The sequence below is a fragment of the Phocoena sinus genome, chromosome 1 (assembly GCF_008692025.1).
Source record: "Phocoena sinus isolate mPhoSin1 chromosome 1, mPhoSin1.pri, whole genome shotgun sequence".
In the NCBI taxonomy this organism is placed as follows: Eukaryota; Metazoa; Chordata; class Mammalia; order Artiodactyla; family Phocoenidae; genus Phocoena; species Phocoena sinus.
Window position 1 is genome coordinate 79251307 of NC_045763.1, and position 14195 is coordinate 79265501.

At 34.8% G+C, this 14195-nt stretch overlaps 1 protein-coding gene across 3 annotated transcripts in view; it reads left to right on the top strand.

The window, feature by feature from the left end:
• Positions 1-14195, top strand: part of PKN2 (protein kinase N2) — a 172180-nt gene that overhangs the window by 97241 nt on the left and 60744 nt on the right. For all 3 annotated transcript variants that reach the window (XM_032624482.1, XM_032624491.1, XM_032624474.1), the window contains exons 9-15: positions 7146-7289; positions 7610-7685; positions 8528-8702; positions 8932-9058; positions 11148-11278; positions 11359-11434; positions 11513-11604. In XM_032624482.1, the coding sequence (XP_032480373.1) occupies positions 7146-7289; positions 7610-7685; positions 8528-8702; positions 8932-9058; positions 11148-11278; positions 11359-11434; positions 11513-11604 (821 nt within the window). The remainder of the gene's footprint in view (positions 1-7145; positions 7290-7609; positions 7686-8527; positions 8703-8931; positions 9059-11147; positions 11279-11358; positions 11435-11512; positions 11605-14195) is intronic.

Genomic DNA, 14195 nt, shown 5'->3' on the forward strand with positions numbered 1-14195 from the left:
GGTAACCCCCTGGTAAACAAATAAGTTTGTTTTCTACATCTGTAACTCTATTTTGTAGATAAGTTCATTTGTACCCTTTTTTTAGATTCCACATATAAGCGATATCATATGATATTTGTCTTTGTCTGACCTACTTCACTCAGTATGACAATCTCTAGGTCCAGTCCATGTTGCTGCAAATGGAATTATTTCATACTTTTTTATGGCTGAGTAATATTCCATTGTATATATGTACCACATCTTCTTTATCCATTCCTCCATAATGGACATTTAGGTTCCTTCCATGTCCTGGCTGTTGTAAATAGTGCTGCAATGAGCACTGGGGTGCATGTATATTTTCGAATCATGTTTTTCTCCGGATATATGCCCAGGAGTGGGATTGTTGGATCATATGATAGCTATATTTTTAGTTTTTTAAGGAACCTTCATACTGTTCTCCATAGTGGCTGTACCAGTTTTACATTCCCACCAACAGTGTAGGAGGGTTCCCTTTTCTACACACCCTCTCCAGCATTTATTGTTTGTAGATTTTTTGATGATGGCCATTCTGACCAGTGTGAGGTGGTACCTCATTGCAGTTTTGATTTGCATTTCTCTAATAATTAGTGATGTTGAGCATCTTTCCATGTGCTTTTTAGCCATCTGTATGTCTTCTTTGGAGAAATGTCTGTTTAGGTCTTCCACCCATTTTTTGATTGGGCTGTTTCTTTTTTTGATATTGAGCTGCATGAGCCATTTGTATATTTTGGAGATTAATTCTTTGTCGGTTGCTTTGTTGGCAAATATTTTCTCACATTCTGAGGGTTGTCTTTTAGTTGTGTTTATGGTTTTCTTTGCTGTACAAACGCTTTCAAGTTTAATTAGGTCCCATTTGTCTATTTTTGTTTTTATTTTCATTACTCTAGGAGGTGAATAGAAAAAAATCTTGCTGCGATAAAAGAGTGTTCTGCCTATGTTTTCCTCTAAGAGTTTTATAGTATCTGACTTTACATTCAGAATGGTCTTTAATCCATTTTGAGTTTATTTTTGTGTATGGTGTAGGTAGTATTCTAATTTCATTCTTTGACATGTAGCTGTCCAGTTTTCCCAGCACCACTTATTGAAGAGACAGTCTTTCCTCCATTGTATATTCTTGCCCTCTTTGTCATAGATTAGGTGACCATAGGTGCGTGGGTTTATCTCTGGACTTTCTGTCCTGTTCTGTTGAGCTGTATTTCTGTTTTTGTGCCAGGACCATGCTGTCCTGATTACTGTAGCTTTGTAGTATAGTCTGAAGTCAGGGAGCCTGATTCTTCCAGCTCTGTTTTTCTTTCTCAAGATTGCTTTGGCTATTCGGGGTCTTTTGTGCTTCCATACAAATTGTAAAGTTTTTTGTTCTAATTGTGTGCAAAATGCCATTGGTAATTTGATATGGATTGCACTGAATCTGTAGATTACTTTGGGTAGTATAGTCATTTTCACAATGTTGATTCTTCCAATCTAGGAACATGGTATATCTCTCCATCTGTTTGTGTCATCTTTCATTTCTTTCATCAGTATCTTATAGTTTTCTGAGTACAGGTCTTTTACCTCCTTAGGTAAGTTTATTCCTAGGTATTTTATTCTTGAGATGCTGTCTTTTAACTTACAATGGAGCTATAATAATACTTACCCTTTTTACCTCTTTTGCTGCTTCCAATTCTATTACTATCAAATGACACATCATATCCGCTGAGGCTATATGAGTTCTCTGAGCCAATGAACTATATATATAATTATCTTTTCCCCCCACCCCTCTATCATCTCTTGACCACCAGGCGCTTGCCAGTATCCTTAAGGACTTTGGTTCTTCACTCCAGCATCCCATCATCATTATGGGGGATTTTAAACATCTAACTATCTAAACAACAACCCATTTAACATATTATTTCAAACTTCTTTGAATGCATCAACCCCAGTATACCTTTGCTCCTTGTCATTTTAGCAATGAATTGTTCTGAAATCTTAAATTTAGTATCCTAAACTGTTACCAAATCTGCATAAAGCACCTAGTTTAACCCCTTGTACATAATGGTTTTGCTGTAAATGATAGCTTATGTTATTATTGTTACTCCTCTGGCTCTTTTACTTCTTTGTTACCACACAGCTAGATGTTTGGTCAAACATTTCCATTTCCTTGATTCTTCAGGAAGGAGTTTAGGAAGGGGCCATCAGAAAATTTCATTTTCTTCTCTGTTTACCCTAAAACTATTATTACCCTTTACCATTTCCTTACTGATGCCCCCACAGCATCCTTCAACTTTGTCTTTATAGGTATGTAGGTTTTGGTTGGGAAATAAGATACATGATTAGAAATAGGAACTATATGTGTAGACACTGAGGCAGAAAAGTTTGTAATAGGTTTGGAATAATAGTGAGTCTTTGGAACTTTTTCTAGGATGTGAATTGATATAGGGTGCAGTTATATATAACTGTTACAGCACTAAATAGTTTGTATCACAATTGTTTTCTTTTCTGCTCCCACATCTATAGGGGGCAGACTTTTCAAGCAGAGGTCATAGCTTTGTATTCTCCATTATCTCAGTCTTCTCTGTGTTTCTCATTTTCCCAAAAGATCCTAAGGTTTCCTTCTTTTTGTCTCATTAGTTCCAGCTGAGAATCACCCTTATTGAACTCCTGAACTGAAAACAGATATTACTGTTTCCTGAGGTGGTAGTTTTCTCTTTGCCCCATAGTAGATTCTGATGGCCCCCTTCCCTGTCCCTCTCTTTGTCTCTGGAGGATGATAGCTGCAGGTTTGAATCAGTGGGCTCTGACATGAAAGGGGAGACAATGTTAGACGATCTAAGGGCAGGAGGAGAGGGTAATCAGGGTGTTTGTTTCCTTCTCTCCTTCCCTTTTTTACAGCAGTGTTCATCTATGGCTACAGTTCCTGTTTGACAGTCCCTTTTCCAAGATCCAGTTCTCACTGAATTCTGATAACTGTTTCTTCTTGCTCATTCAGGCTAGGAGTGGTAATAGATTTCTACTGTAGCTAATCCTCAGATACTTCCATCCTTGTTGATTCCTTAACCTGAATCTTACCTTCATAAATAGCCAATTTTTAAAACTTAAACTCTTTTTGAGTGTGCAGTCTCTTTACTGCTGGGACCCTAGTTGATGTTTCCCAAGCCTATGTTGTCCTCAGAAGCCCATAGAAGACCAAATAATCAAAGGAGGAGACCAATTATTGTGACACCTGACATGTGCACCTTTACAAATCTCACCTTTCCTTGGCTTTTGAATTTTCCATGCTTTGAATAATTTTCTCTCTTTTAGTAGCTGCAGAAAATTTGCTTTTTGCCCTTTCATTCCTTTTCAGCAGTGAAACCTGCCTCTCATTTTCACCTATCAGAGGTTCCCAAACTTTCTCGATTCACAACATCCTCAGTGTTCCAGTAATTTTTTTACAGTGCGTCTCTAGGCCAAAAGAAATGCCCAGTAGTTCCATTTATTAAGAAGTAGTTACTGGGAACTCCCTGACAACCAGTGGTTAGGACTCCACGCTCTCACTGCCAAGGGCCCGGGTCCGATCCCTGGTCAGGGAACTAAAATCCCACAAGCCGCATAGTGTGGCCAAAAATTAAAATTAAAATTAAATTAAAAAAAGAAGTAGTTACTAACAAAAAGCTTGTGCACAGCAAAGGACACCATCGAGAAAATGAAAAGGCAATCTACAGAATGGGAGAAGATATTTGCAAGTCATCTATCAGATAAGAAATTAATATTGCAAAATATATAAAGAACTTGCACAACTCAATAGCAAGAACAACAAAAAAAAATCTGATTTAAAATGGGCAAAGAAACTGAATAGACATTTTTCTAAAGAAGACATCCAGATGGCCAACAATTACATGAAAAGGTGCTCAACATCACTAATCATCAGGGAAATGCAATTCAAATCCACAGTGAGATATCATGTTAGCATGGCTGTCATCAAGAAAACAAGAGATAAGTGTTGGCGAGGATGTGGAGAAAAAGGAACCGTTGTGCACTGTTGGTGGGAATGTAAATTGGTTCAGCCACTGTGGAAAACAGTATGGAGGTTCCTCAAAAAATTAAAAATAGAACTGCCATAAGATCCAGCAATCCAACTCTTGGGTATATATTCAGTGGAAATGAAAACAGGATATTGAAGAGATATCTGCACTCCCATGTTCATTGCAGCATTATTCACAATGGCCAATATCTGGAAACAGTCTGTGTCCATTAAAAGATGAATGGATAAGGAAAATGTGGTACATATGTACAATGGAATATTATTTAACCATGAGACGGAAGGAAAAACTGCCATTGTGACAACATGGTTGGACCTGAGGACATTATGCTAAGTGAAAGAAGTCAGACAGAGAAAGACAAATATTACATGGTATCATTTACATGTGAAATCTTAAAAAGCCAAACTCATAGAAACCAAGAGTAGAAAAATGCTTGTATGGAGAGGTTGGTAAAAAGGTACAAACTTTCAGTTATAAGATAAATAAGGTCTGAGCATCTAATGTATAGTGCAATGTATAATGGTGACTAGTTAATAATACTATATTGTGTGAATGAAATTTGCTAAGAGAACAGAACTTAAATGTTCTTACCAAATATAAATATTGTGTGTGTGTGTGTGTAAAATAGGTGATAGATGTGTTAATTAGATGGGAGGAATTCTTTATTAGTATATATATGTATATGTGTATCAAATCATCATGCCAACTACTTTAGAAAAAGTACCTACTATTTACTTTTGGGCCTTACAGAGACTTCAGACAAACCATAGATTCCTTAGTTCTACCACAGTTTCTTCTTTGATCCTAGGTTCAGATTCATAAGACGACAAAATGAAACACAAGTTGGGACAGTTTGCCAGTATTGCCAATCTGTACTTAGCTCAGATCATACTGCTCAGCTATTTTGGCAGTGGTTTTACTCCATGTAGAATTTTGTTGCTCTTGAGGTTTGACATTACCTACAAACATGCCCTTGCTTTATGGAATGGACCTGCTTCATCTGGAAAATTGCCAGCAAATGAGCAGTCATACTTGCAGTTTAAATTCAATAAATATCAGTGGCATTTCCCTATATAGAGGGTACTTTGCTTTTCAGATACTATATCCCTGCTTTACTGAATTGCAGTAGATGTTAGGAGTTAAAGGAGGATTGGGGTTCCATGCAACAGTGTTATGAGTAGACATAAAATATCTTAATCTGCTTTGGACTGTAGCCACTCTCCCCCCTTAAATTGTAGAGAGAGTGATACAGGGAACAATGCAAAGTAACAAAAAGTGAAGAACTTTATACCTAAAATTTCATGTAGAACTCCAGGAAAGCTAATGTAGGCCTTAAGATAACCTTCCATCCCAAATCTCAGGTGTTTCTAACATACTTCAGGTTGAAGAACGGAATAAACAGAGGAAAGAGAAATGAGTTAATATGTGAGTTTTACCAGAGTGGCTAGAAAAAATATAAAGGAGGTGATTTGACCTTCTCTCATCCAGAGAAAGATATACTCTTACAATTTTAGCAGTGTGAAAAGTATAAGAACTTTTAAGAATTACTAATTTCGTCCCTGGTATCTATACCACTTGCATTTGCCTTATCCATAACAAGTTTTCCTCCCTGATACCGTGGAAGAAGATAGGAGAAAGTAGACCTCTCCTTTTCTAATCTAAAATAAAGTAGTCTAAATTACCAACCCCTGGTTCAGTTATGCAGTTTATTTCCCAAAATAACTGTTTTCAAAATACTTAAAATTTTAACTTGAATGGAATATTATAGCATTAATACCCACCACTTCTAAATGCCATTTGCTCATCTTAAAATAATTATCCTCTACTCATCCTTACCCTTTCCTGACAAGTATTCTCTCCCATAGTAATTATGTGTCAGAGAGAAGCAATGAGGTAGGAAGCTCTGAGCTCATATACTCACTGCCAAGATATCTTTTTCTAGTCCTTTTTTTCTGTCTATGAGACCTTTTGGCACATTGTGTCTTGACTCATTTTTTTCATGTTCTGTTTTTTATAAGTGTTTTCTGTGTTCATTTGCATCAACTAGTTTTATTATTTAAAGTCAAATGGCTTTTTATTTTGCCTACTAGAAGCTTAGATAATAAGATGCATAAGTTCACAAATTGAAAGTTTTTATATGAAAGAAGTAATTTATTACTTTGTTGAGCCTAAAGGGAAAAACATTTATCTCTTTTTGTGGGTGATCCACAAAATCCTGAAAAACAAAATAATGGAGAAGTCTTATGCTTTATAATTAAAATATATGCAGATTATGACTTATATGTAGAGGTCAATTTATGGCTTGACCTCCAGCTTATAAACTGTGTCCTACAAGTACATTTAATAATTGATGGTTAAAACCTTAAATATATTTTCCACATAAGCATTATTTTTAATGACTGCATAATGTTCCCTCATGTAGATATGGTATAATACTCTTAAGTTGTCCCTGGTTTTGGGGGGGCTTTTTTGTTTCGTTTTGTTGTGTTTGATGTTGTAATAAATGAACATTTTTCTGTATAAAACTTAGTTTCCTGTTTGCTACCTACCTACGCAGGCCCCTGTAATCACTGGTCTTATTACCTGGTGGTATTCTTTAGAAGATTAAATGACCTAACATTCTTAAAGTGTTTGGTATAGTGTGTGGCACACTGAAAGTGGAGAATAAATGCTATTCACAGACTTTTTCCTGATCAACATTGGGATAAAGAAATAAGAAGGTTTGAAATGGGTTCTTTGAGGTGAACATTGAAGTCTAGCAACAGCACAGCCTATGAAGCCAATAGGAGAAGGAAAATCCAAAAGATTGAAGCTCTGAGATGGAAAGAGTTTCGGTGGTCATTCAAATGTATTGATTGTTCCCAGTTGTGTATTCTTTATCTAAAAGGAATACCTTAACTGGAGAATGTTGGAATATGAATGTCTTCCTTTTAGTTAAAATGTGTTAAGTTTGTTAAAGTAATATATAATAGAGAAACATTATAAAAGCACTCTTTAAAATAGTGCAACCGTTGTATATGTTATCTTTGTTTATTGTATTTGTATTTTATATATTTTATAATATTTTATTCACATGTGTGTCCAATGATGTGTTCCCTGTTTTCTTTATTTTTTATTTAATTATTCTAGTCACGTGAACTGGAAATTTCAGTTTATTGGCGTGATTGGCGATCTCTGTGTGCTGTAAAATTTCTGAGGTTAGAAGATTTTTTAGACAACCAACGGCATGGCATGTGTCTCTATTTGGAACCGCAGGGTACTTTATTTGCAGAGGTAATAAATGTATTTTATTAAATATGCATAACTACCATTGAAATTATATATGTAGGCAACATGATGTAGAAGTGGGAAGAGTATTAGGCTGAATGGCAGACAACTTGAATTCTTGGCTCAACTCTGCCACTAAATAGGTATGTTACCCTAAGACAAGTCATTTATCCTCTCTAGGTCTGTTTTCTCATCTAGAAAATGAGGAGATGGAACTAAATTATATCTCAGATTCTCTTAAGTTTTCAAACTTGCAAGTTTATTGAATTTCGTGAACCATAAATCTAATGCTATAGTCATGTCAACTTGAATTTTCTTCACTGCAGGTTACCTTTTTTAATCCAGTTATTGAAAGAAGACCAAAACTCCAAAGACAAAAGAAAATTTTTTCAAAACAACAAGGTAATTACTGAGAAATCAAGTACAAAGTGTTTTGGTGTTATCTTAACTACTTTAAAAATGTATATACTCTTTAAAAAGTGATATCCATCTTTTCTTTTGTTTTCTTCTTATTTGTTCAATTATTTACTTCTAAATTTTGTTACGGAAAATTTGAAACATGCATAAGTATAGAGACTAGTGTGATGTGCCATCACTCAGCTTCAACAACAGTCAGCTTATGTCCAATTTTGTTTCATCTGTGTTCCATCACTCACAACTTCCTCAGATTATTTGAAGCAAACCCAGACATCATATAGATTCATCCATAAATATTACAGTTAGTATCTCTAAAAGATAAGAATTCTGTTTTTAAAACCTTAACCACATACCATTACTAGACTTAAATGAGCAATTCCTACGTATTTATTTATTTATTTATTTATTTATTTATTTATTTATTTATTTATTTTTTATGCGTTACGCGGGCCTCTCACTGTTGTGGCCTCTCCCGTTGCGGAGGACAGGCTCCGGACGCGCAGGCTCAGCGGCCATGGCTCACGGGCCCAGCCGCTCCGCGGCATGTGGGATCCTCCCAGACCGGGGCACGAACCCGTGTCCCCTGCATCGGCAGGCGGACTCTCAACCACTGCGCCACCAGGGAAGCCCCGTATTTATTTTTAAAACTGATTGTGCTTTTTTGCACTAGCCTTTAATAATGAATAGTTAGGAACTGTTTTTTAAGTGACAAATATTGTTTTTTCTTCATAAATTATAAACCAATGAATATGAATTCTTAAATTATGGCCTTTGGTAATATATTTAAAAAATACTTGTTCTGTTTTCTTTATTTACAATATCCACAGGCAAAACATTTCTCAGAGCTCCTCAAATGAATATTAATATTGCCACTTGGGGAAGACTAGTGAGAAGAGCTATTCCTACAGTAAATCATTCTGGCACCTTCAGCCCTCAAGCCCCTGTGCCTCCTACAGGGCCAGTGGTTGATGTACACATCCCTGAACTAGCTCCTCCAGCTAGGTATGTGTCTTAAGATTTTTAAGCATTTCTTTTATAAAATAGTTATTGTGACATTTGTACATATTGATTACAGTGAGCCTATTAAAAGTCTCATTTTTTCCAAATAGTATTTTGAAACTAGTGCTCTGCTTACTTTTAAAACAATAAAATTGTTTGCCTTAATTGTAAAGTTATTTAAAATATATACTTTTGATTACTGCTTTTGGTGAATTGCTTTATCTTTTATAAGTGATTCTGCAGTAACCAAATTGGACTTTGATCTTGAACCTGAGCCTCCTCTGGCCCCACCACGTGATTCTTCCCTTGGAGAAATAGATGAATCTGCTGAATTAAGAGATTTGGATACACAAGGACAGGTAAGGCATTTTAAACCTTGTATAATTCCTTTTCACCAAATGAATTACCAGTAAAAGCATCATAGTGGATGAGATGTTAAAAACATCTCATTTAACATTTTAGTTTAAAAATGCCTGTGTGAACTGTGTTGTTTATGTTTCTTGTGAATGAAACATAAAAACCTCTGGATGCTCATGAGCCAGGAGAGATGGAATAGGCTGCTTAATCTAGGGACATAAGAGCATGGCTGATATTGGATGACATGTTGCCTGAAACACTGTGCATCTTCTAACTAGGTTAACATGATTTTTGAAAATGCATGTAAGATGAAAGTAATGTATTCATTTTTTTAAATTGAAATATGGTTGATTTACAACATTGTGTTTCAGCTGTACAGCATAGTGATTCAGTATTTTTTCAGATTCTGGTTCATTATAGGTTAGTACAAGATAATGGGTATAATTCCCTGTGCTATACAGTATATGCTATTGCTTATCCATTTTATATATAGTAGTTTGTATCTGTTAATCCCATACCCCTAAATTGTACCTCCCCCCTTCCTCCTCCCCTTGGTAAGCACAAGTTTGTTTTCTAAATCTATGAGTCTGTTTCTGTTTTGTATGTACATTCATTTGTATTATTTTTTAGATTCTACATATGAGTGATATCATATACTATTTATTTCTCTGTCTGACTTATTTCACTAAGCATAATATTTTCTACGTCCATCCATGTTGCTGTAGAGGGCATTATTTCATTCTTTTTTTGGGGGGGAGTAATATTCCAGTGTGTGTGTGTGTGTGTGTGTGTGTGTGTGTGTGTGTGTGTGTGTATACACACACATTTTTTAAAAATTTTATTGAAGTATAGTTGATTTACAGTGTTGTGTTTAATTTCTGCTGTATAACAAAGTCACTCAGTTATACATATGTATTCTTTTTCATATTCCTTTGCATTATGGTTTATCACAGGATATTGAATATAGTTCCTTGTGCTATGTTGTAGGACCTTGTTGTTTACCCATCCTATGTATAATAGTTTGCACCTGCTAATCCCACACTCCCAATCTTTCCCTCCCCCAAACCCCCTCCCCCTTAGCAACCACAAGTCTGTTCTCTATATTTGTGAGTCTGTTTTTGTTTCATAGATACGTTCATTTGTGTTTTATTTTTGATTCCACATGTAAGTGATATATGGTATTTGTCTTTCTTTTTCTGATTTACTTTGCTTAGCATGATAATCTCTAGGTCCATCCATGTTGGTGCAAATGACATTATTTCTTTTTAATGGCTGAGTAATTCCATTGTATGTATGTGTGTGCTATATATATATATATATATATATATATATATATATATATATCACATCTTCTTTATCCATTCATCTGTTGGTGGACATTTAGGTTGTTTCCATGTCTTGGCTATTGTAAATAGTGCTGCTATGAACATAAGGGTGCGTGTATCTTTTTGAATTAGAATTCATCTGGGTATATGCCCAGGAGTGGAGTTGCTGGATCATATGGCAACTCTATTTTTAGTTTTTTGAGGAACCTCCATACTGTTTTCTATAATGGCTATACCAATTTAAATACATTCCCATCGATAGTGTAAGAGGGTTCCCTTTTCTCTACATCTCTCCAGCATTTATGATTTGTAGACTTTTTAATGATGGCCATTTTGACTGGTGTGAGGTGGTACCCCATTGTTGTTTTGATTTGCATTTCTCTGATAATTAGTGATGATGAGCATCTTTTCATGTGCCCGTTGGCCATCTGTATGTACCACATCTTCTTAAACCAATCGTCTGTTGATGGCCACTTGGGTTGCTTCTGTGTAACTGGCTATTGTAAACAGTGCTTCTGTGAACATTGGGGCTCGTGTATCTTTTCAAATTAGTGTTTTTTTTTTTTCCAATGTATTCATTTTTTTACCTTTTTTAGATAAGAGTAATATATAATTAATAACTATAAAAATGAATATCCAATATCTGAATTTTATTTTCTCACTTATATTTATATCAACTTTTAACATTTTTTTCTTTAACTATCCTTACCTAATAAGTTGTTTTCTGAATGTTTCTATGATTTAATGAGTGTTTAATATTTTACAGGTTTCAGAAACAGTTTTTGATACTGAGAATGACAGAAATAGACTACTTCCAAAATCTCAATCTGAATATGAGCCTGATATTCCTCAATCAGGCCTAGAATATAGTGATATTCATGAACTTGAGGACAGAAGGTAAAGAATATGTACACAGCTTTGCTACATGTTTAGTCCCATACTTTTGCCTTATTTTTGATTGACATTACTGTTTTCAGATCTCAACAAATGTTTCAGTTTAATCTACAAGACTTCCGGTGTTGTGCTGTCTTGGGTAGAGGACATTTTGGAAAGGTAATCTTTTAAATTTTCTTGGAATGCCTACAACAGTAATAACTCACATGGGAAATAATTATTTTAATCTCATTTCAGGTGCTTTTGGCTGAATATAAACACACTAATGAAATGTTTGCTATAAAAGCCTTAAAGAAAGGAGACATTGTGGCTCGAGATGAAGTAGACAGGTTAGTTTTTTAAAAATGAAATTCTTTATTTTTCTGAAAATGTAGCTTATCATGAAAAATCTGTATGTATTGCAACAACAAAACTTTCTATTTTCCTAATACACTTGACCGTTGAATAACATGGGTTTCAACTGCATGGATCCACTTAAACATGGATATTTTTCAACAGTAAATGCTACAATATTACATGGTCTATGGTTGGTGAATCCACAGATGTGGAGGAACTGCAGATACAGAGGGCCGACTATAAATTATGCACGGATTAACCCCCGTGTTGTTAAAGGGTCAACTGTAATAAGTAAAGAAACTAAATAAATTACTGCATAAGGTAGGCATTAATTAAATGTTTTTCTGTCTAGCTAACTCCCTCTTCCCCTTCTTAAGACATTTTACTGCTGAGTGAATACCAAGGAAAGATGATGAAATGTTTAAACTAATTCTAATAAGCTTTTATACTTGGAAATGTTAAACTGTTTATATGGAAAAGGAACTGTTATACATCTGTGGTTGGGTGAGGCTATTTCCTGTTCATACTACAGAAGTAATAAGATGTCATTTACAAATAATCTTCAGTTAACTGAATGGTTAATATATTCTGCTTTTGAAAATGCACCTACATCTATTTTTTGCTCTATGTTTCTGAAAATGGTATTTTTTGACCACAGCATCTTACATTTCTGGGTGTACATTGATACGGATACCTCTGCCTCTACAATTATTAAAACGTAAGGACTTTGGGGATAATATTGTAATTAGGTTAGAGAATATACTTTAAAAAGACTATCTCAAATTAATGGAGTGGTTCAACATGGAAATTATTGTATAATAAAGTGGCATATTTATTACAGAATGAGGCTTTCATTTGATATTTAGAAGGAGCAGTTATTTTTCTTAAACCACCAGTTCAGGAAGCACCAGTTGATATTAATAGAAGACAGCCCTGTATAATGAGAACAGCCTGTGATTATCAGTGAGAAGACTTCTCTAGTTCTGATTGTTCCTTCTTAATTAATGATTTGATCCCAGGGCAATTCACTGAACATCTTTGAGCCTCAGTTAACCCACATATTTTTAAAATATATTTTTTGGTAATACTTGCCTTACCGAATTATATTAAGTGCCATATAGATATATCAAATTGCTATTTTTAATATTTTTTCCATGATATGAGAAGTTCTTAGAATTAGGATAGATCTTAAAAGATGCAGGTTTGGGCTTCCCTGGTGGCACAGTGGTTGAGAGTCCGCCTGCCGATGCAGAGGACACGGGTTCGTGCCCAGGACCAGGAAGATCCCACATGCCGCGGAGAGGTTGGGCCCGTGAGCCATGGCCGCTGAGCCTGCGCGTCCGGAGCCTGTGCTCCTCAACGGGAGAGGCCACAACAGTGAGAGGCCCGCGTGCCGCAAAAAAAAAAAAAAAAAGATGCAGGTTTCCTTTATATAAAAAAATCTTTTCCTTTTGGATTTGCCTATTTGTTTTTTATCCATTTCTCATACTTCTCAATTATATCAAAATAAACTCCTCCCTGATCTAAAACTACTTAGAGAGATTTTGCATAATATTTTTGAAATATTCTGAACACTAGAGTATATGCTAACAACTGTATATTTCTGTTACATAAATAGTTAAAGCAAACCTTTAATTACACTGTCAGTTTGTTTTAATTACAGTAATGGTAAGGTCAAATGTTTTTCTTATCTGGAAGAATGTTTGCTTTATTCCAGATTCATATATGGTAAATTCATTTATATCCTAAAATAATAGGAGACTGGTACTACCCAGTTAATGGGAAAGTGGTAATTACTTGGTGGTTTATATAACTTTCTGCTACATTGTTACTACTTTGAGCCACGTCTCTGTAGGAAAAAACTTCCTAATTAAATATAGATAGAATAATATTAATATTACTTTTAAAGAAGTATGTCTGGATTAGAGGATGAAGCTTTAGCCAGAACCTGGGACATTACCCCTACTTAAATTTAATCCAGCCTTAGTGAAAAGTTGATGAGTAATCTTTATCTAACTTCAGTTATAAATCCATGTATTCAGTAACATGGAAGTAAAATAATCTCCAGTAGAACCAGAAAAACAGAGAAATGTAAAATTCAGAGTGAGAAATAAAACTCACTCTTAGAGGACTTTGAGGAAGGCAGCAGAAAAAAGAGCAATTAGAGGAAGACAAGAAAAAAAATTAATTTAGAAAGTAAGAAAACAGACCAGCATAGTTATATAACTTGCAAGTCTGAATAGTAAACAACTAAGCAGAAATCTTTTATATCCACTTTCTATCTCATCCTTTTAATAGATCCATAGAATTCAATGTTATTGCATATCAGTGGGGGTTTTTTTCCTATAGATGTTTCTGAAATACTTGATGTTTCTTAACGACAGTTTTCCTTTCTAAATTTTCTCTTTCTAGTGAGAATTTTATTATTTTACTTATAGAAAATTCCAAATCAACTTGTTTTTGTTGTTATTTGGTTTGGTTTTTTTTTCTTCTAGTTTTATTGAGATATAATTGACATGCAGTACTGTATAAGTTTAAGGTGTATAGCATAATGATTTGACTTACATACATCATGAAGTGATTG